This window comes from Aquarana catesbeiana, linkage group LG03, assembly GCF_042186555.1.
Source record: "Aquarana catesbeiana isolate 2022-GZ linkage group LG03, ASM4218655v1, whole genome shotgun sequence".
Lineage (NCBI taxonomy): Eukaryota > Metazoa > Chordata > Amphibia > Anura > Ranidae > Aquarana > Aquarana catesbeiana.
This window is the reverse complement of record NC_133326.1, coordinates 609,119,683-609,143,428: the sequence shown is the minus strand read 5'-3', so window position 1 is coordinate 609,143,428 and position 23,746 is coordinate 609,119,683. Positions and strand designations below refer to the sequence as shown.

The 23,746-nt window shown below is 41.6% G+C and overlaps 1 protein-coding gene across 1 annotated transcript in view; it reads left to right on the top strand.

Moving 5' to 3' along the window:
- Positions 1-23,280, top strand: part of LOC141133093 (zinc metalloproteinase-disintegrin-like VLAIP-B) — a 158,207-nt gene extending 134,927 nt beyond the window's left edge. Inside the window, exons 22-24 of the mRNA XM_073622222.1 lie at positions 765-824; positions 19,986-20,039; positions 23,018-23,280. Of these exons, the coding sequence (XP_073478323.1) occupies positions 765-824; positions 19,986-20,018 (93 nt within the window). The 3' untranslated portion in view covers positions 20,019-20,039; positions 23,018-23,280. The remainder of the gene's footprint in view (positions 1-764; positions 825-19,985; positions 20,040-23,017) is intronic.
- Positions 23,281-23,746: the final 466 nt, after the last annotated feature.

The window sequence follows — 23,746 nt, the reverse complement described above, 5'->3', positions numbered from 1 at the left end:
TAAGACTCGTGGCCACTCATTACAATTAGAAGAAAAGAGGTTTAACCTTAAACTACGTAGAGGGTTCTTTACTGTAATGCCCCGTACACACGGTCGGATTTTCCGATGGAAAATGTCCGATCGGAGCGTGTTGTCGGAAATTCCGACCGTGTGTGGGCTCCATCGGACATTTTCCATCGGATTTTCCGACACACAAAGTTGGAGAGCAGGAGATAAAATTTCCGACAACAAAATCCGTTGTCGGAAATTCCAATCGTGTGTACACAAATCCGACGGACAAAGTGCCACGCATGCTCAGAATAAATAAATAGATGAAAGCTATTGGCCACTGACCCGTTTATAGTCCAGACATACGTGTTTTACGTCACCACGTTCAGAACGATCCGATTTTCCGACAACTTTGTGTGACCGTGTGTATGCAAGACAAGTTTGAGCCAACATCCGTCGGAAAAAATCCATGGATTTTGTTGTCGGAATGTCTGAACAAAGTCCGACCGTGTGTACGCCCTATAAGAGCGGCAAGGATGTGGAATTCCCTTCCACAGGCGGTGGTCTCAGCGGGGAGCATTGATAGCTTCAAGAAACTATTAGATAATCACCTGAATGACCGCAACATACAGGGATATACAATGTAATACTGACACATAATCACACACATAGGTTGGACTTGTGTCTTTTTTCAACCTCACCTACTATGTAACTATGTAACTATGTAAGGAAACCAACAGGATCATGCTATCACTTTCTCTGTTCCTTTATTACAGACTTATCTCGGAAACTCCCAGTCCCTTGCACAGCCTCCAGCTCAGTCTCAGAAGCCTCAGGTAATATCTTGTTACAGTTTACTAAATGGTGATAATGTGAAAAATATCTACATATGACATGCAGATGTCCATCTGCATGTCATATGTAGATATTTTTCACATTATCACCTGTCATCCTTGTAAAATTCTTGGTGATTTTCTCATTTTGCTCTGCATTCTTACTGCTCAAGAGTCTTCACATCATGAAATCATAATAGTATTCATCCATCTGATGGGTGTTTATATAGACACAAGTGGTTGCTGTTTCCATCAACCTGCCGATTGGACATATTTAAAGCAGAACTAGACTCCCTCATTCAACATTAACTATTTTTAATCCTTATGCTGCTAACATTACTAAATAGATAGGAATGTATATTGTATTTACTTAATTTAAACGTTTGCTTTTATGTTTCTTCAGTTGCTTCCTGGTTTTTGACCTAGGACAAAATTATGTCATACATCCCACGTGTCTTCATGAGCATTTTTTTCTTTCATTTGGAGGAAGGGAGATTCTCAGCTAAGCACGCCCTCCTGCCTGCATGCCTGAGCTAAGGGCAGATGGATCACAGGAAGTAAATGTTACATGAATCATCTGCCCTTACTCAAGATGGGCACAGCTAGATAAAAATATTGATAATAAAAATGGTGCGCTATTTCAAGGAGCTATGCAGCAAAAAAAAGACAAAAATGCAGTAATAAGCAATAATGTGCGATAATGTTGTGAAACAATGATAAAGTGCGCTAATTCAAGAAGCTAAGTAAAACAGTGATAAAGTGCGCTAATACAAGAAGATATGCAGAAAAAATTGACAAATATACATGAATGACTATCCCTAATTAAAAAAAAAAATGTAGTGATATGCAATAATATGTGAAACAGTGATAAAGTGCACTTATTCAAGAAGCTAAGCAGCAAAAAAAGAGGATAATATGTAAGAATGACTACCCCTAATTTAAAAAAAACAAAAAACAAAAATACAATATATGCGATAATATATGAAACAGTGATAAAGTACTCAGATCAAAAGCAGATATTCATCTGATTTTACATAAAAAATATTAAGATAAATCCCAAATAATAAAGTGCATGAGCATCAAAAAGTGATGAGATGTGAAGATCAAGTGCTAATAAAAAAACAGTTCTTGAAAGTATATGTATATGTGTATATATATATATATATCTATATATATATATATCTATATATATATATATAGATATATATATATATATAGATAGATCAATATATATATATCTATATATATATATATATCTATCTATATATATATATATATATATAGATCTATATATATATATATCTATCTCCTTAACGGCAGTTCACGTTAGACTCTCCTCTCCTGCATCGAAATCCACAGCTGGTCTTACAAGGCTTTAATATATGGATCCTTTATGGACAATCACATTCCACTCTCCTCTCTTATAGCATAAACCCAGGGATGTGGTATATGGCTCAGTAATCGAGGATAAATATCCACTATGCTGTATTAGATCTCCTCCTCTCCTCCATTCACAGGCCATACAAGACAAATAAGAACTCCATATTGTAGTAATTGCACAGAAGAAATGGTTTTATTAAAACATAATACGTTACAATCCCTACTTCCAGTCTCGGCCATGACCGGAAGTGATGTCACCGACTCTTCCTACACATTACGTTACTGGACATGTGACTTTTTTTATAGCTTCTTGAATCTTTGAAAAAGTCACGTATTACTGCATTTTTTTAATTTATTTTTTTATATTAGGGATAATCATTAATGCATATTTGTTTATTTTTGCTGCATAGCTTCTTGAATTAGCGCACTTTATCATTGTTTCACAACATTATAGCTTGTTACTGTATTTTTGTCCTTGAATTAGCACACCATTTTTATTATCATTATTTGTTTTAGAGTGTTGAGGTCACTTGCTAATGGTTGCAGATTTTTCATGTGTATTTCTAGGGTGATATATTATTCTTTGGTATTTATTTTGTATATCAGTTTTGGTTGGCTGTGAGGTGCATAACAACGCACAAGTACTTTATATTTAATTTTCAGCTAGAGAAAAGTGATTACTCAACAAAATAAAGCATGGAGACATGGATGGATGGATGAGTTCACTTTGAATATTAAAAATGAGTTAAATATCATTTTCAGTTTGTGGTGCTCAGATACAGTGTACTTCCACGTTAAGCAAACGTGTAGTTTTTTTTTAACATATATATTTCTTCAGGTTTTGAACAGATCTAAAAATATGACTTTAGTAAGGAACTGTTTTTTTTATGCTCCTGTTCATATACATTTCTGTATCTCCTTGCCTCCTTGTTTTGTAAAAGCCTGTTGGTTACAGAGCTCAATAGCTAAAACTGACATTTACACACAATTGCACCCTTCCCGCCCGAGCCCCTCTTTGTGGTTGAAGTTCGATACAGTGAATCTGAAAGGAAAGGATTACTGCTGTATTATTATTATTATTATTATACAGGATTTATATAGCGTCGACAGTTTACGCAGCGCTTTACAACATTAGGGCAGACAGTACAGTTACAATACAATTCAATACAGGGGGGAATCAGAGAGCCCTGCTCGTTAGAGCTTACAATCTAGGAGGAAGGGTCAAGTTATACAAAAGGGTAATAGCTGTGGGTGATGAGCTAATGGAGAAAATAGCACAGTTGTTAGATGGAGGCAGGATAGGCTTCTCTGAAGAGGAAAGTTTTCAGGGATTGCTTAAAAGTGGATAAATTTGGAGACAGTCTGACAGATTGGGGTAGTGAATTCCAGAGGATGGGCGAGTCTCGGGAGAAGTCCTGGAGACGGATATGGGAGGATGTGATGAGGGAGCTAGAGAGCAGGAGGTCTAGGGAGGAACGAAGAGGGTGATTAAGTTGGTATTTTGAGACTAAGCTAGTGATGTAGCTGGGGGCTGAGTTGTGGATGGCTTTGTAACTTATTGTTAGTATTTTGAATTAATTTGTTGGGCAAGTGGCAGCCAATGGAGGGATTGGCAGAGAGGGGTAGCAGACACTGAGCGGTTTGTAAGGTGGATGAGTCTGGCAGCAGCATTCATGATGGACTGAAGGGGGATAGTCTATTTAAAGGTAAGCCAATGAGGAGGGAGTTGCAGTAGTCAAGGCACTGCTGTACTCTCTGTTTAGAAAAGTCATAGTGTTCTGGGGAATACTGATGTATTAAATATTGATTTGTAAAAGCAAGATCGTACATCTAATCTAAAACATCAATTTGACAAAACATAAACCTAAAAAATTACCCCAAACACCATCCCTGTGATATAAGGAAATGATTCCGGACAGCTGCACTTCTAAAAATCCATTTATTGAAGCTTCATATGACAAGTGGTTGACAGATGGAGCAGGGGACAAAGAGGTAGCAGGAGAGAAATAGGTGCTAATAAACTGCAGGAAACTAGCTAAGCTGAGTACTAATTTTAATTGGTTAATTCACCTGTAACCTAATGATGACACATTAGAGCAGTATATAGGTGATTGTGGTGACTAGTTCCAATAGGTAATGACTTAGCGCTAATATTTGCACGAAACGCGTCTACCTCTTTGTCCCCTGCTCCATCTGTCAACCACTTGTCATATGAAGCTTCAATAAAAGGATTTTTGGAAGTGCAGCCGTCCGGAATCATTTCCTTATGTTACACAGCATGCGAGCTAGGCTAGCATCTGACTAGTGTGTGTAGGGATTAACCAAGAAACTCACTCACCTGGAGCGACTTTTCTTGTCCCATCCCTGTGATCTTCCCTCCTTATGTTTGCAGTGTTAGAGTGACAGCACCGTTCAAAGCAACAGAGCCCTGTAAGATCTTTCCTCTCCCAGTTGAGTGCTGCTGTACAGGAAATGACGGGTATATAATATAAAGACAGATTTGGTTGCTTAAACTAGCTGTAAATAAATATGCATTTAATTATTTTAGCCAATCTGGGGGAATTTTGACATTTTTCATTAACATATTAAAATCATTTTTTTTTTGCTAGAGAATTATTTAGATATCTGTATAGCCGTTTATCAAACGCAAATTTTCAAGAAAAAATACAGTTAAATGAATTTTAGTGCCAACTATTACAATATAATACCCATTCTTTTGGTAAAAAGAAAATGTTGCATCAAGTAAATAGGTACTAAACATGTCAAGATCTGAAATAGACTGTCAGTGGGGTCTGAGCAACCTAAAGATTCATAGCAGAACAGAGAGCAGACATCATATTCTGCAGCTCCTGTAGGGGCAAGCGCTACACCACTGCCAAAAATAACTTTTTATACGCAACTGGCCAGAGAATAGTCAGAAAATATTCATTTACAAGAAACTTTTCTCCAGTCTGTTCCCAGAGACTCATCATCATCATGTCTCTTGCATAACACAGGGAAGCTAAAGCCAGGCTGTTAATCACAGCTCACATGACATCTCTGTAAATCCTACCACAGCCACTGCTCTTTGAAAATGTCACCATCAAGAGGAAGTGATTAGAGATAGAGATAAGTGCTTTGCCACCGACACATGACCAGAAATCAAAATTAGGAATTTGCGTAAAGATGAGCCGAACACCCCCCTGTTCGTGGATTGGAAAAAGCTGCGCTTAAAAATAAAGTCCAAAACAGTTGATATCAAAACAAATGGATGTTCTTAGAAATCCGAAAGATCATAATGACACCACAGTGTACATCCACAAATAAAGTGCCCGACCACCGTAGCTGTAGATTAAGCTTACCGAACGGCAAGCTTTAAAGGGCAGGTGGCTTTAGCCCAGCCTAGGCCTTTAAGCTTGCTAATGACCACAATAGGAGCCGTATTCAGATGGTGAAGATCGCTCCCCTGGACTCACGTCTTTGGGTTTGGATTCAGAAGTAGTGGGATTTAGAGGTGGATAAGAGCTGACTGGGATAGCTTGAGTAGGTCCACCTGATACCGCTGTAAAATAAATTAAGAAAAAAAAAAACCCTGTTCGGTTCGCACCAAAACATGCGAACAGGCAAAAAATTAGTTTGAACACGCGAACACCGTTAAAGTCTATGGGACATGAACATGAATAATCAAAAGTGCTAATTTTAAAGGCTTATATGCAAGTTATTGTCATAAAAAGTGTTTGGGGACCTGGGTCCTGCCCCAGGGGACATGGATCAATGCAAAAAAAAAGTTTTAAAAACGTCAGTTTTTTCAGGAGCAGTGATTTTAATAATGCTTAAAGTGAAACAATAAAAGTATAATATTCCTTTAAATTTCGTACCTGTGTCTATAGTATGCCTGTAAAGGGGCGCATGTTTCCTGTGTTTAGAACAGTCTGACAGCAAAATGATATTTCAAAGGAAAAAAAGTCATTTAAAACTACTCGCGGCTATTAATAAATTGCTGGTCCGACAATACACATAAAAGTTTATTGATAAAAACGGCATGGGAATTCCCCATAGGGGAAACCCGAACCCAAATTTTTTAAAAAATGACGTGGGGGGTCCCCCTAAATTCCATACCAGGCCCTTCAGGTCTGGTATGGATATTAAGGGGAACCCCGGCCAAAATTATAAAAAAAATAGCGTGGGTCCCCCTCAAAATCTATACCAGATCCTTCAGGTCTGGTATGGATTTTAAGGGGAACCCCGCGCCAAAATTTAAAAAAAAATGGCGTAGGGTCTCCCCAAAAATCCATACCAGACACGCAACCTGGCAGGCCGCAGGAAAAGAGGGGGGACAAGAGAGCGCCCCCCCTCCTGAACCGTACCAGGCCACATGCCCTCAACATTGGGAGGGTGCTTTGGGGTAGCCCCCCAAAACACCTTGTCCACATGTTGATGGGGACAAGGGCCTCATCCCCACAACCCTTGCCCGGTGGTTGTGGGGGTCTGCGGGCGGGGGGCTTATCGGAATCTGGAAGCCCCCTTTAACAAGGGGACCCCCAGATCCCGGCCCTCCTCCCTGTGTGAAATGGTAAGGGGGTACAAAAGTAAATTTTTTTTTTTTATTTTGGTTCGGGGTTCCCCTGTAGGGAATTCCCATGCCGTTTTTATCAATTAACTTTTATGTGTATTGTCGGACCGGCAATTCATTAATAGCCGCGAGTACTTTTAAATGACTTTTTTTCCTTTGAAATGTCATTTTGCTGTCAGACTGTTCTAAACACGGGAAACATGCGCCCCTTTACAGGCATACAATAGACACCCCCCAGGTACGAAATTTTAAGGAATATTACACTTTTATTGTTTCACTTTAAGCATTATTAAAATCACTGCTCCTGAAAAAATGGCCGTTTTTAAAACTTTTTTTGCATTGATCCATGTCCCCTGGGGCAGGACCCAGGTCCCCAAACACTATTTATGACAATAACTTGCATATAAGCCTTTAAAATTAGCACTTTTGATTTCACCCATAGACTTTTAAAGGGTGTTCCGCGGTTTTTGAATTTGCCGCGAACACCCCAAATTGTTCGCTGTTCAGCGAACTGGCGAACAGCCGATGAACTCGAAGCTCATCCCTAAAAATCAGTTACAACTAGGGTTGCCACCTTTTCTTCAAGCCAAACCCGAACACTTTAGCGGCACACGGCTTTTTTTTTTTTTGTAGTATAAACTATACATATATTTTGTGATGAAATAAACTTTCTAAACACTATTTATGCATTGAACAACTAACTGTGTATAAAAAAATATTTTTACCTATAAGAAAGCAAATGTATTGCATGTAATGAGTAAAAAGTAGAGATTTAGTAAGCTTTTTCTGTAGTTTATTAAAATAGTAACAGAAAGAAACAAAACAAATTAGTAACATATTTATTTTATTTCTTAACCTTGTAATACAACATCATAAATTACACATACATTATAAACATAAGAATGACCCAGCTTGGGTACATAAATAAAATATTATTTTAACTTTTAGGAAACAAAGTGTACTTGATACATAACAATGACCAATACAAAAATACTACATCCAGTAGTAATAACTTATAAACCCCAAATAAAGTGCTTTTCACATATAAAATAACTAATAAACTCCCCCCAAAAAGTGCTTTTCAAATATAAATAACAAATGACAACCCATCCTTTGGTGATAAATAAAATACTGATTTTCAGAACCCAAACTAAATAAGACATTGTTTTAAAAAAATAATTTTTGAGATCAAGTAAAAAATAAAGTGCACATCAAACAATGCAAAGTTCACATCAAAATCAAACTAAAAATAACTATATGTTATTTATTTATCCATATGTACTTTGTATTAGACTTTGCAGCTTTTAGTAGTGGTTTGTTATTTAATACAAAGTCATAGATTTCCATACAAGACATTTTGAAGTTAAATTTTATGCAGAATTCTGATTTCACCAGATTGAAGGACATCCGATTTCTTTCATCACTCCAAAGGTTTCGTATAACGCTAATGACCCACAAATGCATTGCTTATAGGAATTGCTAAAACACATTCCACTATTTTATTTAGTTTTTGCTAAACAAACAAAAAAAGGCTTAAAGTTTTGGGGAAAAAAATCATGTTTTATAGTTTGTTATAAAATTTTGCAAACAGGTAATTTTTCTCCTTCATTGATATGCACTGATGAGGCGGCAATGGTGGGCACTGACAGGCTGCACTGATAGGCACAGATAAGGCGGCACTGATAGGCACAGATAAGGCGGCACTGGTGGGGTGAGATAAGGTGGTATTGATGGGCACAGATAAGATGGCACTGATGGCCACTGATAAGAGGGCACTGATGGCCACTGATAAGATGGCACTGATGGCCACTGATAAGATGGCACTGATGGGCACTGATAGGTGGCACTGATAGGTGACACTGATGGGCAGCACTGTTGATGAGGCCCTGATTGGTGACATTGATAGGTAGCACTGTGGGCACTGGTAGGTGGCACTGGTGGGCACTGGTAGGCGGCACTGGCAGATGGCACAGGTGGGCACAGATAAACTGGCAGCTGCTCTCCTTGATCGGGACCAATGTCCCTCTGACAGCCGCCGGTGATCGGCTTTTTTTTTTCTCCTCACGCTATCAGCGCGAGGAGAAAAAATTAGCCAATTACCGGCTCTGTTTACATCACATGATCAGCTGTCACTGGATGACAGCTGATCATGTAGTAAGGGGTCGGGATCGACCCCTTACTCTGATCTGTGATCCAGCGAGTCTCACGGACTCGCTGATCACAGAGTGCGCCGCGCACGTCCTGCAGGGGGCTCGCAGGCTGCTCGAGCACGGGAGGACATCTATTGACGTCCTCCTGGCAAAGTAGGTCTGCGCTGTAGCCGTCATTCAGCTATAGCGCGGATCTGAAGCGGTTAAATTTCTTCTCCAAATATTGTACACATGCATTATAAACTTCTAAAGCATTTTTCTTGAATGCCTCCTGTAAACTTGGTGGAAGATTCTTCAGTGACTGGTTTACTTTGAAGCCAAAAAAAATTCTCTGTTATTCGCAATTTGAGATTGTTAAGAACTTCCTCAAGAATATGAAAGATCTCAGTTGACTGCATTGTGTCACTCTCCAATTTTAAGATGGCAGGTTGAAATACATTCATAAAATTGTGTACAAAAAAAGGTAACATTCGTGGAGTGTGAGATCTAAAATCGGAATTAAAGTGGTTGTAAACCCATTACAACCACTTTTACCTACAGGTAAGCCTAGATTAAGGCTTACCTGTAGGTACTCAAAATATCTCCCAAACCTCCACGGTTTAGCAGATATTTACAAAAAAGGCAATCGGCGATATCTACGGCGCATGCGGCTCGCGCGCATGCGTGGGAGTGACGTCATCGCGGCTCCGGCCAATCACAGTGCCGGAGCCGCGATACTCGGAAGGAAGATGGACGCTTCGTGGAAGAGGGGACAGCGGTGACATCACAGGCTTCAGTTTCAGGTAAGTGACACATCATGGGCTACTATGCGATGCATAGTAGCCCATTATGCTTTACCTTTGCAGGGAAACAAAGAGGAAGTAAAACCCATCAGGGTTTACTTCCTCTTTAAGACCATGTTCCTGAGATTTAATAAAATTCCAAATGAGCAGTGCACAGTTCTCTTCTCCCTTTTGAATAAAGTATATATATCTTCACAGCAGGCCGATTCTTCAACCGATCCAAAGCTGTAAATAACGATAGCCATCGTCTCGGTACATGTCCTAAAAGTTTATAATAACCAATATCCAAAAATTAACAGCATGACTTGAGTTCTTTAACATGCTTAGCGCTGCAGGAAAATTCATTGTGGACTTTAATTACGAATGCTTCTACATCATACATTAACCTTTTACAGCCATGTTTTGCAGCGTTATGCAACAGATGGCAGTTGCAACCTGCAGCTAAAAGGAAAGAATTTTCCAACCTTAAATTGGTACAGTATATCACAGTGTCATGTGACTTGTTAGTGTTACAAGGTCTCAGGTGTGAATGGGGAGCAGGTGTGTTAAATTTGGTGTTATCACTCTTACTCTCTCATACCGGTCACTGGAAGTTCAACATGGCACCTCATGGCAAAGAACTCTGAGGATCTGAAAAAAAGAATTGTTGCTCTACATAAAGATGGCCTAGGCTATAAGAAGATTGCCAAGACCCTGAAACTGAGCTGCAGCACGGTGGCCAAGACCATATAGCAGTTTAACAGGACAGGTTCCACTCAGAACAGGCCTCACCATGGTCGACCAAAGAAGTTGAGTGCACGTGCTCAGCGTCATATCCAGAGGTTGTCTTTGGGAAATAGACATATGAGTGCTGCCAGCATTGTTGCAGAGGTTGAAGGGGTGGGGGGGGTCAGCCTGTCAGTGCTCAGAACATTCGCCGCACACTGCATCAAATTGGTCTGCATGGCTGTCGTCCCGGAAGGAAGCTTCTTCTAAAGATGATGTACAAGAAAGCCCGCAAACAGTTTGCTGAAGACAAGCAGACTAAGGACATAGATTACTGGAACCAGGTCGGGTGGTCTGATGAGACCAAGATAAACTTATTTGGTTCAGATGGTGTCAAGCTTGTGTGGTGGCAACCAGGTGAGGTGTACAAAGACAAGTGTGTCTTGCCTACAGTCAAGCACGGTGGTGGGAGTGTCATAGTCTGGTGCTTCATGAGTGCTGCCGGCACTGGGGAGCTGCAGTTCATTGAGGGAACCATGAATGCCAACATGTACTGTCACATACTGAAGCCGAGCATGATCCCCTCCCTTCGGAGACGGGGCCTCAGGGCAGTATTCCAACATGATAACGACCCCAAACACACCTCCAAGACAACCACTGCCTTCTTAAATAAGCTGAGGGTAAAGGTGATGGACTGGCCAAGCATGTCTCCAGACCTAAACCCTATTGAGCATCTGTGGGGCATCCTCAAAACGGAAGGTGGAGGAGCGCAAGGTCTCTAACATCCACCAGCTCCGTGATGTCGTCATGCAGGAGTGGAAGAGGACTCCAGTGGCAACCTGTGAAGCTCTGGTGAACTCCATGCCCAAGAGGGTTAAGGTAGTGCTGGAAAATAATGGTGGCCACACAAAATATTGACACTTTGGGCCCAATTTGAATATTTTCACTTAGGGATGTACTCACTTTTGTTGCCAGCAGTTTAGACATTAATGGCTGTGTGTTGATTTATTTTGAGAGGACAGCAAATTTACACAGTTATAAAAGCTGTACACTCACTACTTTACATTGTAGCAAAGTGTAATTTCTTCAGTGTTGTCACATGAAAAGAATAAAGAATAAAATATTTACAAAAATGTGAGGGGGTGTACTCACTTTTGTGAGATACTGTATAGATGGAATGATGGATACTATAGTTGACGGATGCGTTATCTGCACCATAAGAAATTATTTGCTTGAGGTCCAGATCAAATGAGCTCGTATATGGCCGGTCATTGCATCAGATGTTTCATCAGCATCCTCATAAAAATCCAGAATTTTCTTCTGAACTCCTTATCCTTGGTGAAATAGGTCACTGCAAGTAGAAAATATTTTGAGTTACCTTTGTTCGAAGCGTCAAGCGAAACTGAAAAAGGCTTTCCACCTTGAATCTGCTTTACTACGGCTTTAACTGAAGCAGGTGATAAAATATTTTGGACAATAGCTTCACATTCTGTTCTTCCACAGTGCATTTTCCTGGCAATCTGAGAGTCTGGAAAAACTTTAGAATAAAGTTTATTCCCACAGTCCTAAAATAGATATAATAATATATATAAAAAAGCAAGTATATGTTATAGTGTGATCTAAATTATTATGGATGATAATACCTTTATATTCTGAGTAAATACTTCATAATGTTACTATTAAAGGGGGGCAAATATACCTCATAATGTTACTATTACGGGGGGGGGGCAAACATACCTTATAATGTTACTATAAAAGTAGCAGTAAACTTCTGAATTTGATTTTTTTACCTACAGGTAAGCTTATAAGCTGTATAATTTACCTGTAGGTAAAATGAATATCTCTCAAACGTGCACCGTTTTTAAAGTTTACTACTTTTTTGAAGGGGGGCAAACATTTTAATAATTATTTTATTTTATTCAAATACATGTCATAAATAATTAGTAAAAATACATTAAATATATTGATGGAAGAACGCAATTTATGTAAAGTAAAGTAAACTACTACTACTAGGAAAAGGTAGCATTATAAAAATCAAATAATTTTCTCACCTGAGACAAATGGCTGTGGTGATGTGTAACCCCCATGATAGATTAGGCTGATTTCAGCAGCAAGGACTTTGTCTTCTTCCTCTGTGTTGACTTTGACAAAAAACTTTTGCAGAGTATCTGATGTTTTCTGAGCATGCATATCTTGCTTGTGACGGTCTGAATTTTGGTGAGCTTTAACAGCTTTAAGGCCATCATATGTCACTTTGATTGTAACGCGACACACTTTGCCAATGTATTGTCACCTCTGTCCTATACAAGCCAGCTTTTAAAATCAGCACTTACAAGCCACTCATCCCTAAACTTGCAAAGCCGCCTGGCTTTTTTACTAGTACAGGGCTGCTGCTCATCCTCCGAAGACATTATATGACTACTGTTGATACACTATATGAAACATTTTAAATGCTTTATCATCAATTAGAGTGTAACCATTAACAGTCTGTGGCAGATTTGTAGAATCCACTTGAGCTAGCTGAGCCAAATGAGATGTGGGGTTGAGGGCTTTATATACATACATACATATACTGTATATAATATGTGTATTATATATATATATATATATATATATATATATATATATATATATATACAACACAACTCACTGGCCACTTTATTAAGGACCCCTTGCTAGTAGCAGGTTGGACCCCCTTTTGCCTTCATTCTTGGTGGCATAGATACAACAAGGTGTTGGAAACATTCCTCAGAGATTTTGGTCTATAGTGACATGATGGCATCACACAGTTGCTGCAGATTTGTCGGCTGCACATCCATGATGCCAACCTCCCGTTCCACCAAATCCCAATGGTGCTCTATTGGATGAGATGTGGTGAGCGTGGAGGCCATTGGAGTACAGTGACCTCATTGTCCAGTTGCGAGATGATTTGAGCTTTGAGATATGGTGCATTATCCTGCTGGAAGGAGCCTTCAGAAGATGGGTACACTGTAGTCATAAAGGGATGGACATGGTAAGCAACAATACTCGGGTAAGCCGTGGTGATTAATCCATGCTCAATTTGTACTAAGGGGCCCAAAGTTTGCCAAGAAAATATCCCCCACACCATTACACCACCAGCCTGAACCATTGATACAAGGCAGGATGGATCCATGCTTTCATGTTTACGCCAAATTCTGACCCTACCATCAAAATGTTTGAACTTCAGCAAGTCATCTTAACCACGTCTTGATGCCTAAATGCACTGAGTTGCTGCCATGTGATTGGCTGATTAGCAATTTGTGTTACCAAGTGTTTGAACATATGTACCTAATAAAGTGTTTAGTGAGTGTGGGGAAAAAAATTTGCATACCTATGCACAAGCAGCTAATATAACCTGGAGCCCTGGTTCACACTGATGCAGGGTGGGATGGGATTTGCAGTGATTCCTGTGCGTTTTCTGCACCGGGTCACAATCATAGTCCGTCCATGTGAACTGCTATGGTTGTCAATATTAAAAACACCCCAAAAACAGTTCACAAAATGCAGTGCAATTGTCAGAATCAGATTGCATAGGTGTGAACACCCGTGTGGTCCGTTTCCAGTGCGGCAAAAAAAGTTGCATGCACCTTTTTTGTGTGGGTGCGGTGAGATTTGAGCCATACAAAATGAACCAAAATCAAACATCTACCAAGTTTTTACCGTTAAAAAGGGAAACTCTGTAGTCTGCCATGTACATTTGACAGGCATCACATCTTTGGGTGACAAACAAAAAAAGTTGATAAAATGCCAGAAATAAATTTCAACTTTGTCACCAGCGATGATAAACCAGTGCCAGGGCTCACATATCTGAAGTCACAATCCATAGAAAATCCAGCACATTGGTACCTTATCCAATATACAAAAGAAAAGTCAGATTAGGCTGTCGCCAAACTTGGACCCCTTATTTATGGAATGGCAGGGGGCTGCAATAAAAGTGCTCTGTTAGGCCAAAAGAGATTAGCTGAGCAGCATTTTGGGAAAGTTACGCCATTGATCAATAACAATTTCTTCTTTCATTATCACATCATATATACAGCACAACAAAATTCTGGTCAGCACTGAAAGAAATATTCATGTTCATGCAGTGCAGCAGTCCTTATAAACAAGCTTTAGAATATTCTCCCCACACTCTCTGCTTAAAGCCATCACCCACTTCCTCACCACACACATATTCTTTAAAAATGCACAAGTCCCTTAAATCTAGGGTGGTCCTACTCCTGCACACAACGCAGAATTTATGTAATGACATAAAAGCGCCATTCTGTGCAAGTTTAATAAGAGCCCATGATGACGCACCCTTAGGCTGGATTCACATATGTGCGAATTGGATGCGGTTTTCACCACATCCAATTTGCATGACAGGCGAGTGTGACCAGCTCTCTATGGAGCCGGTTCAAACAGGTCTGGGGTGGCCGCAATCCGCATACAAAAAGGGTCCTGTGCGTCTTTTGGTCTGGTTCAGGTGCAAATTCAGGCAGAAATGCAGACCTGATTTGCTCCTGAACCAGTGAACAGACACGTCCGGAACCCACGAGAAAACATGCGGCCGCACATAAGTGAACCCAGCCTCAGGGTTGTACCTTTGACAGCTTGGGCTCAGTCGGTTGAATTATGCTAGGTGTCATTCAACAGTGTAATTTTTCATACAAATAAAGCACTATTAGTTAAAACTCAAAAACCACTTTAATACTTTTCACTGAACTCTAATCTAATGGGGGTCTGTAAGCGGTGGGTGCTGATATAAGGTGACTCTGATATAATGGGGGTCTCTAATGGGGGGTGCTGACTGCTGATCTAATGGTTGGTCAGCAAACATTAACCACTTGACCACTGGGCACTTAAACCCCCTTCCTAACCAGACCAATTTTCAGCTTTCGGTGCTCTCACAATTTGAATGACAATTACTCAGTCATACAACACTGTACCTATATGAATTTTTTGTCCTTTTTTTCACACAAATAGAGCTTTCTTTTGGTGGTATTTAATCACCGTTGGGTTTTTTATTTTTTGCGCTATAAAAGAAAAAAGACTGAAAATTTGGTAAAAAAATGAATTTTTCTTTGTTTCTGTTATAAAATTTAGCAAATTAGTAATTTTTCTTTGTAAATTTTGGCCAAAATTTATACTGCTACATATCTTTGGTAAAAATAAGTACAACTTGGTGTATATTATTTGGTCTTTGTGAATGTTAGAGAGTCCAAATGCTATGGTGCCAATATCTGAAAATTGATCACACCTGAAGTACTGACGGCCTATCTAATTTCTTGAGACCCTAACATGCCAGAAAAGTACAAATACCCCCCAAATGACCCCTTTTTGGAAAGAAGACATTCCAAGGTATTTAGAAAGATGCATGGTGAGTTTTTTTGAAATTGTCATCTTTTCCCACAATTCTTTGCAAAATCAAGATTTTTTTTTTTCTTTTTTTTTTTTCACAAAATTGTCATATTAGAAGGTTATTTCTCACACACAGCATATGCATACCACAAATTACACCCCAAAACACATTCTGCTATTACTCCCGAGTACGGCGATACCACATGTGTGAGACTTTTACACAGCGTGGCCACATACAGAGGCCCAACATGCACGGAGCACCTCCAGGCTTTCTGGAGCACCCAGGCCAATTCTTATATTTCTCTCCTACATGTAAAAATAATAATTTATTTGCTAGAAAATTACATAGAACCCCAAAACATTATATATATTTTTTTTAGCAAAGACCCTAGAGAATACAATGGCGGTTGTTGCAACTTTTTATCTCGCACGGTATTTGCGCAGCAATTTTTCGAACGCTTTTTTTTTTGGAAAAAAAACAGTTTTGTGCTTTAAAAAAAAATAAAACAGTAAAGTTAGCCCAATGTTTTTGCATAATGTGAAAGATGAAGTTACGCCGAGTAAATAGATACCTAACATGTCACCCTTCAAAATTGCACACTCTTGTGGAATGGTGCCAAACGTCGCTACTTAAAAATCTCCATAGGTGACGCTTTAAAATTTTTTACTGGTTACATGTTTTGAGTTACAGAGGAGGTCTAGGGCCAAAATTATTGCTCTCGCTCTAACGTTCGCAGCGATACCTCACATGTGTGGTTTGAACACCGTTTTCATATGTGGGCGGGACTTACGTATGTGTTCGCTTCTGCATGCGAGCACACGAATGTGGGCGCTTTAAACATTTTTTTTTTTTTTTATTGTTTATTTTACTTTATTTATTTTAGTTTGACACTTTTCCCCCCCCCCAACAAAAATTTTTGATCACTTTTATTTCTATTACAAGGAATGTAAACATCCTTGTAATAGGAATATGGCATGACAGGTCCTCTTTACAGTGACATATGGGGTCAATAAGACCCCACATCTCACCTCTAGGCTGGGAAGCCTGAAATAAAAAAAAAAAAAAAAACGATCTTGGCTTCGATCGTAGCGGTGAGTCGGTAGAAGCACCGGAGGGTGGCGGGAAGGGGGGGGGCATCCCCTCTCGCCTCCCGTAAGAACGATCAAGCAGTGTAACAGCCACTATGATCATTCTTATGGTGTAGGGAATCGCCGGCTGAAAAAGCTGATATCTGAATGATGCCTGTAGCTGCACCCATCATTCAGATATCCCCGCTCAAAGTCAAGGACGTCATATGACTGTGGGCGGGAACTGGTTAAAAATTGTGGGGTATTGCAGAGTATTGCGGAGTAGTGCAGGGTATATTGCTGGGTATATTGCAGAGTATTGTGGGGTATATTGCAGAGTATTGTGGGGTATTATGCAGAGTATTGCGGGGTATAATGCAGAGTATTGCGGGGTATTATGCAGAGTATTGCGGGGTATTTATGCAGAGTATTGCGGGGTATTTATGCAGAGTATTGCGGGGTATTTATGCAGAGTATTGCGGGGTATTACGCAGAGTAGTGCGGGGTATTACGCAGAGTAGTGCGGGGTATTACGCAGAGTAGTGCGGGGTATTTATGCAGAGTAGTGCGGGGTATTTATGCAGAGTAGTGCGGGGTATTACGCAGAGTATTGCGGGGTATTACGCAGAGTATTGCGGGGTATTACGCAGAGTATTGCAGGGATGGCTGAGCATGGAGGGATGGATGGATGTGACTGTAATTGTCACTGAGCCCCGTTGTGGGCACTACACATGCAGCCCACAGCGGTGCTGCCATCCGATCCCTCCCCCTCTCCCCTCGCACTGTACCGATTGGTACACAGAGGGGAGGGAGGAACCGGCGTCATGACATGACGCCGGTCTGTTGACATGTGATCGCTCCGTCATTTGACGGAGCGATCACATGGTAAACGGCTGCGATCAGCGGCCGTTTACCGTGATCCGTGATGCGCCGGGTCCTCTGGACCCGGCGGTCACGGAAGTTCTTGGGTGCGCGCCCCAGGGGGCGCGCGAGAGCAGTATTCTGGGAGGAAGTCCCACGGACGTCCACCCAGAACTAGCCGACCGCGCTGCAGCCGTCTTTCGACTATGGCCCGGTCGGCAAGTGGTTAAAATCGGCAGTCAGCACCCCCCATTAGTTCATCTTATTAGAGTCATCTTATATCAGCACCAGTGGCGACTATGGTGTGAATGAGCCCTCCTGTAGTGACGCCACTGATCAGCACTCCTCCTTACAGAGTGACCCCCATTAGATTAGTGTCCCTTTATATTAGCAGCATAGACTCACCCCCACTCCCTTTATATTAACAACATAGACTCACCCCCCCCTCCCTTTATATTAGCAGCATAGACTCACCCCCACTCCCTTTATATTAACAACATAGACTCACCCCCCCTCCCTTTATATTAGCAGCATAGACTCACCCCCCTCCCTTTATATTAGCAGCATAGACTCACCCCCCTCCCTTTATATTAGCAGCATAGACCTCCCCCCTCCCTTTATATTAGCATATTAGCAGCATAGACCTCCCCCAGGTGACCCCCCCCCCTTAGAGACCCTGCTAGCTCTGAGCCCCATTAATATCAGAGACTGCCTGCCCCCCCCCCCTCTTTATATTAGCAGCATAGACCTCCCCTGGGTGACGCCCCCCCCCTTAGAGAACTTGCTAGCTCTGAGTCCCTTAAATATCAGACAGTGCCTGCCTCCACCCCCCATAGAGACCTCCATAGAGCAAGACAAAACCCCCTTACCTTCCAGGAGCCGCTGCAAAGATGTGTGTGTGAACCTGTTGGGGGGCGGAGTCTAACACCATGCTCTCTCATTATGCATGAGAGAGCATGGTGTTAGACTCCGCCCCCCAACAGGTTCACACACCAGCATCCCTGGTTGCTAGGACACCAGTTCTATTCACTGTCTCTGGCATCGGCGCCAGTGTTCTGCCGAGAAAGTTCCCCTCGGCGGATAAGGACCCCCCTGTACTGCGCAGGCGCAGCGCTTGTGCAGTACAAGCCGGCGGAAATAGCCGAAGCTGAATAGGTGTAAATCAGCTGTACACGGCGCCTGTAACAGGGCCCCTCGCAGGCTCGCTTCACTCGCCACGCTTCGGGCACGGCCTCGCTTCGCTCGGCACTTTTTTATTCTACCTCTAGGTCCACTTGGATGGTGGGGCTTGAACCTGGACTCAGGGCGCGGGCCGTGTACAGCTGATTGAAGGTTTTAAGCTTCGGCTATCTTCGGCGGCTCCTTAGTCATTCGTACTGCGCAAGCGCTGTGCCTGCGCAGTACAGGGGGTCCTTATCCCCCGGGGGAACTTTCTCGGTAACACACCGGCGGCTGGGTGGGAGAGAGAGTGTGCACAGAGCCACAGACAGTGCAGTGTGACCCGGCTGCTGCAGGACATTGGCCCCCCAGAACGCTGGAGCAGGGAAGAAAGGGGGGCGGGGGGGGGGCTGCTGGCGGTAGAGGGAGAGAGAGTTCTGCAGTTGCCTGATCGGCACATTGCGGGGGTTCTTCTTCTGAAGGGAGGGGCAGGGGGGAGTCTGCTGGTGGGAGAGCCCGCCCCAGAGAAAAAGCATCTATTCTAACGCCGAGGCAGGGAGTGGTGATGTGATGGGGAGGGGAGGAGCCAGGAGGAGGCACTCATCACTGAAGTCACAGGAGCGGGTGGTTGTGGAGTGCTGCTAGTGGGACTCAGAGAGGGGGGGGTTAGGAATCGGATTGGGAAGGAGGAAGGCATGGTGCTGTGTGCTGGTGATACCGGGGCTGCTGCAGGTACTTCCCACACTGGGGCTGGAGCCTGGGACTGGTCTGGAGCCTATGCTGCTGTGTCTGGGTGTCGGGAGAACACAAACCCGGGCACAGCTGTCAAAACCCAGGCTGTCCGGGTCATTCCCGTACAGGTGGCAACCCTGGTAACAACGTTGTTTTGTCTGCTAAGGCTGAATATTTTGGGGAAACAAGGAGTACAGTTGAAACAGCTGATGCAGCCGATTATGAAGACACCACTGTATTTGCATGCTTGGGAAATAGAAGAGTTCACTTTTGTCACTTTGGAAATTCAGCTCCCCCAACCTTCACTTCCTTGCTGTTAGCTCCTCTCTGACTTCCCCTTTATCCTATTGCTTTGGATGGTCATTGACTTTTAACTACAGTACTTTAACGTTTTTTCTTCAAATTGCATATATTTCAGAGGCCAACTGCTCCTCCTCCACCTAGACCATAGGAAACCATTGCTCCACCACAGGTAATGTGTAGATATGAACTATTGCGTGGAATGACAAACACAGACATTTGTGTAGGAGCATAATGCAAATAGCAATGATGTACTATAGTCCACCACAAAAAGAAAAAAAACATATAATGAAAAAATTAAGATATTATTTTAAAGACCAAGACTTTTCAGACAGTTGTTTTACTAGCATAAAATACTGATTTTTACTTGTAATGACTTAGAACCCCCAAATATTATCTATATTTTTTTTAGCAGAGACCCTAGAGAATATAATGGCTGTCAATGCAATATTTTATGTCACATTGTATCTGCACAGCGGTCTTTCAAGTAAATAGATACCTAACATGTCATGCTTTAAAATTGTGCACGCTTGTGGAATGTTAACAAACTAAGGTACTTAAAAATCTCCATAAGCGATGTTGTAAAAATGTTTACAGGTTACCTGTTTAGAGTTACAGAGGAGTTCCTATGCTACAATTATTGCTCTCACTCCAATGACCGCAGCGATACCTCACATGTGTGGTTTGAACACCGTTTATAAATGCCGGCGCAACTTACGTATGCGTTCATCTTCGGCGCGTGAGCCTGGAGGGATGGGGTGCTTTAAATTTTTTAATATTTTTTTTATTTATTTAACTTTTTATTTTTACCTCGTCCTGTTCATTTTTATTTTTTAAATCACTTGTAATAGAAATAACCACGACAAGTCCTCTTTATTGAGAGATCTGGGGTCTCTCATTTACCTTTAAAAGCTAAAAAAAAAAAAAAAAGACATTTTGACTTAAAAGAGGAGGTCGAGCCCCTCCCCCACGAAAAATTAAAAGTCAGCAGCTACAAATACTACAGCTGCTGACTTTTAATATATGGACACTCACCTGTCCAGCCCACAATGTTGGAACCCCAGCTGATCTTCGGATCGGCTTTCGAGTGCAGCCGCCGCCATTCTTGGTAAGGGAACCCGGCAGTGAAGCCTTTCCCTACTGCGCGAAGCGCGCTGCACTTTATAATTGGTCCAGCGGCGGAGGAAGGAGGAGGGGGCCGCACGTCCGGGGGACCGGAAGGGGGGGGGAGACGGATAAGCCGAAGTTCCACTTTTGAGTGGAACTCCCAATACCGGGCCTATTCTGGCACTTCTCTACTTCATGTAAAAATCATAATTTTTTTGCTAGAAAATTACTCAGAACCCCCAAACATTATATATATGTTTTTTTTAGCAGACAACCTAGGGAATAAAATGGCGGTCATTGCAACTTTTTATCTCACACGGTATTTGCGCAATAATTTTTCAAACGCCTTTTTTTTGGAAAAAAAAGGTTTCATGAATTAAAAAAATATAACAAAACAGTAAAGTCAGACCAATTTTTTTGAATAATGTGAAAGACGATGTTACGCCGAGTAAATAGATACCCAACATGTCACGCTTTAAAATTGCGCACAATCATGGAATGGCGCCAAACTTCATTACTTAAAAATCTCCATAGGCGACGCTTTAAAATTTTTTACAGGTTACCAGTTTAGAGTTACAGAGGAGGTCTAGTGCTAGAATTGTTGCACACGCCCTAACGCACGCGGCGATACCTCACATGTGTGGTTTGAGCGGCGTTTACATATGTGGGCGGGACTTACGTGTGTGTTCGTTTCTGGGGTGAGCTACCGGGGACAGGGGCGTTTTAATTTTTTTTTTTATTATTTTAATTTTTTTTTACTTCATTTTTTTTATTTTTACACTTTAACTTTTTTTTTTTTGATTACTTTTATTCCTATTACAAGGAATGTAAACATCCCTTGTAATAGGAATCTATGTGGCAGGTCCTCTATATGGAGAGATGTGGGGTTAATAAGACCCCACATCTCTCCTCTAGGCTGGAAAGCATGAGATCGGAAAAAAAAAAAAAAAAAAAAATCACCGATCTCATGCTGACAGCCGCGATCGCGGCTTCGGTTATTTCCGGGTACCCGGGCGTGACGTCATAACGAGGCGTCCGGGCCTCCCACGGTCATAGAGATGACTGGTAACCATCTGTTCACCAGTCATCTCTATCATCAACATCCGGCGCCGGCCGATTCATTCTCCGGGAGAGCCCGGAGAAGCACTGGATGGCGGTGGGAGGGGGGGGCGTCCCCTCCCGTCGCCTATAAGAACGATCAAGCGGCGGCACTGCCGCTATGACTGTTCTTATCGTGCACAGAATCGGCGGCTGAAAAGAATGATATCTGAATGATGCATCTAGCTGCAAGCATCATTCAGATATCACCCCACATAGTAGAGGACGTCATTTTACTATAGGCGGGTATTGAAAGGGTTAAAGAAAAAAGTCCTGTCTACCTGCCTGAGAACCGAAGGTGATGTCAGAGGTCGCTCCGGTCCTTCAAGGGCATAGAGCTGACTGGGGGCTATCTTGCCCTCACTGGACTTCCTGCCTAGCCATCAGCCACATTGGACCCGATGCAAACATTTCTAACTCCACACAGCCTCATGCAAAGTAAATTGGCAAGGCAGTAGCAAAAGTGGGTTCTAGTAAGCTTACAATAAAGAGGCACAGGTTTGCTAAAGCTCTGTCATACCTGGAAGCTCATAGTGTGCATTGAAATTAGAGTAAGCAATTTCAGTACAGAAGAGTACAACTGTACAAGACAGAAGGGAAGGCTGGAGTTCAGATTCAACCGCTCAAGTTATTGTGCATTCCACCCATCTAATAATGTATCTAATAATGTGAAAATGTGTATTTCCAACTCCATTGTTTTGAGGTTACATTGAGCTAGATCTGACTTAACAGATTTTGGGGGCTAGTAAATAACCTTCTCGATTTTTTTATTTTATGGAGTCTCATAAGGAAGAGCTCTCCCTCTCTGTCTTCCGAACGGTTGGTCAAACTGTCCACACTAGATCCCTTGTTCTTCTATAATATATAGATTTATTCATAAACAAACCACATCAAATAATGCAGCTCTGTTTACCCAGTTCTTTATGATTCTCGTTGTTGTTTCAGACTATGAAATCCAATTACAGAAGATAACAAAAGAAGACGCAATATGTTATATGATTTTTGTGTATAGCTCCTCTATATTTACCTATATTCGTTACTGTTCACTCTTCCTACTTCTACAAACCTGTCACCAGTGGTTTGATAACTGTCTACTAATACTTATTCTTAAATAACATTTTTAACATTATATAAAATTTTTTTTTAACAGTTACTGTTTAACATTTGTATTAAAGCTCAATTTTATATAAATAAACCAGTTTATTCAACCTGCTCCTCCATGATCTCGTTGTGTACTTGTGATTGATTATTTTCTAAAGGATTTTTTTTTTCACTTCAACTTTCCAATCAAGTGCAAAACAGATTTTCTTTTTATTCTGCACATAAATGGATGTTGAAAGTAGAAAATGTGTGCAGGGGAACTCAGCAAAATATGGAATTTCTAAATATGCATGACAATGCACAAAACACTTTTGTCCCAATCCACTTGTAAGATCCTCTGAGATAGGTTTGGAGAGGCAACCTCGAACATATGCTCTCCGCAGTGTCCACAGACGATCCAAGGTCTCAAATGCGTGGTCAGGCTAGAACATTTTCCACAAATCAATCCCAGAGACTCATAGCCTCCGGCTGTGTACAAGGCAAGCTGACCATTTGTTATCGGTCACAACAGATTTTCCATCGTTCAGGTCAGCGTAGATGCCCGGAGCATACTTTTTCCAATCCGCCATTTCA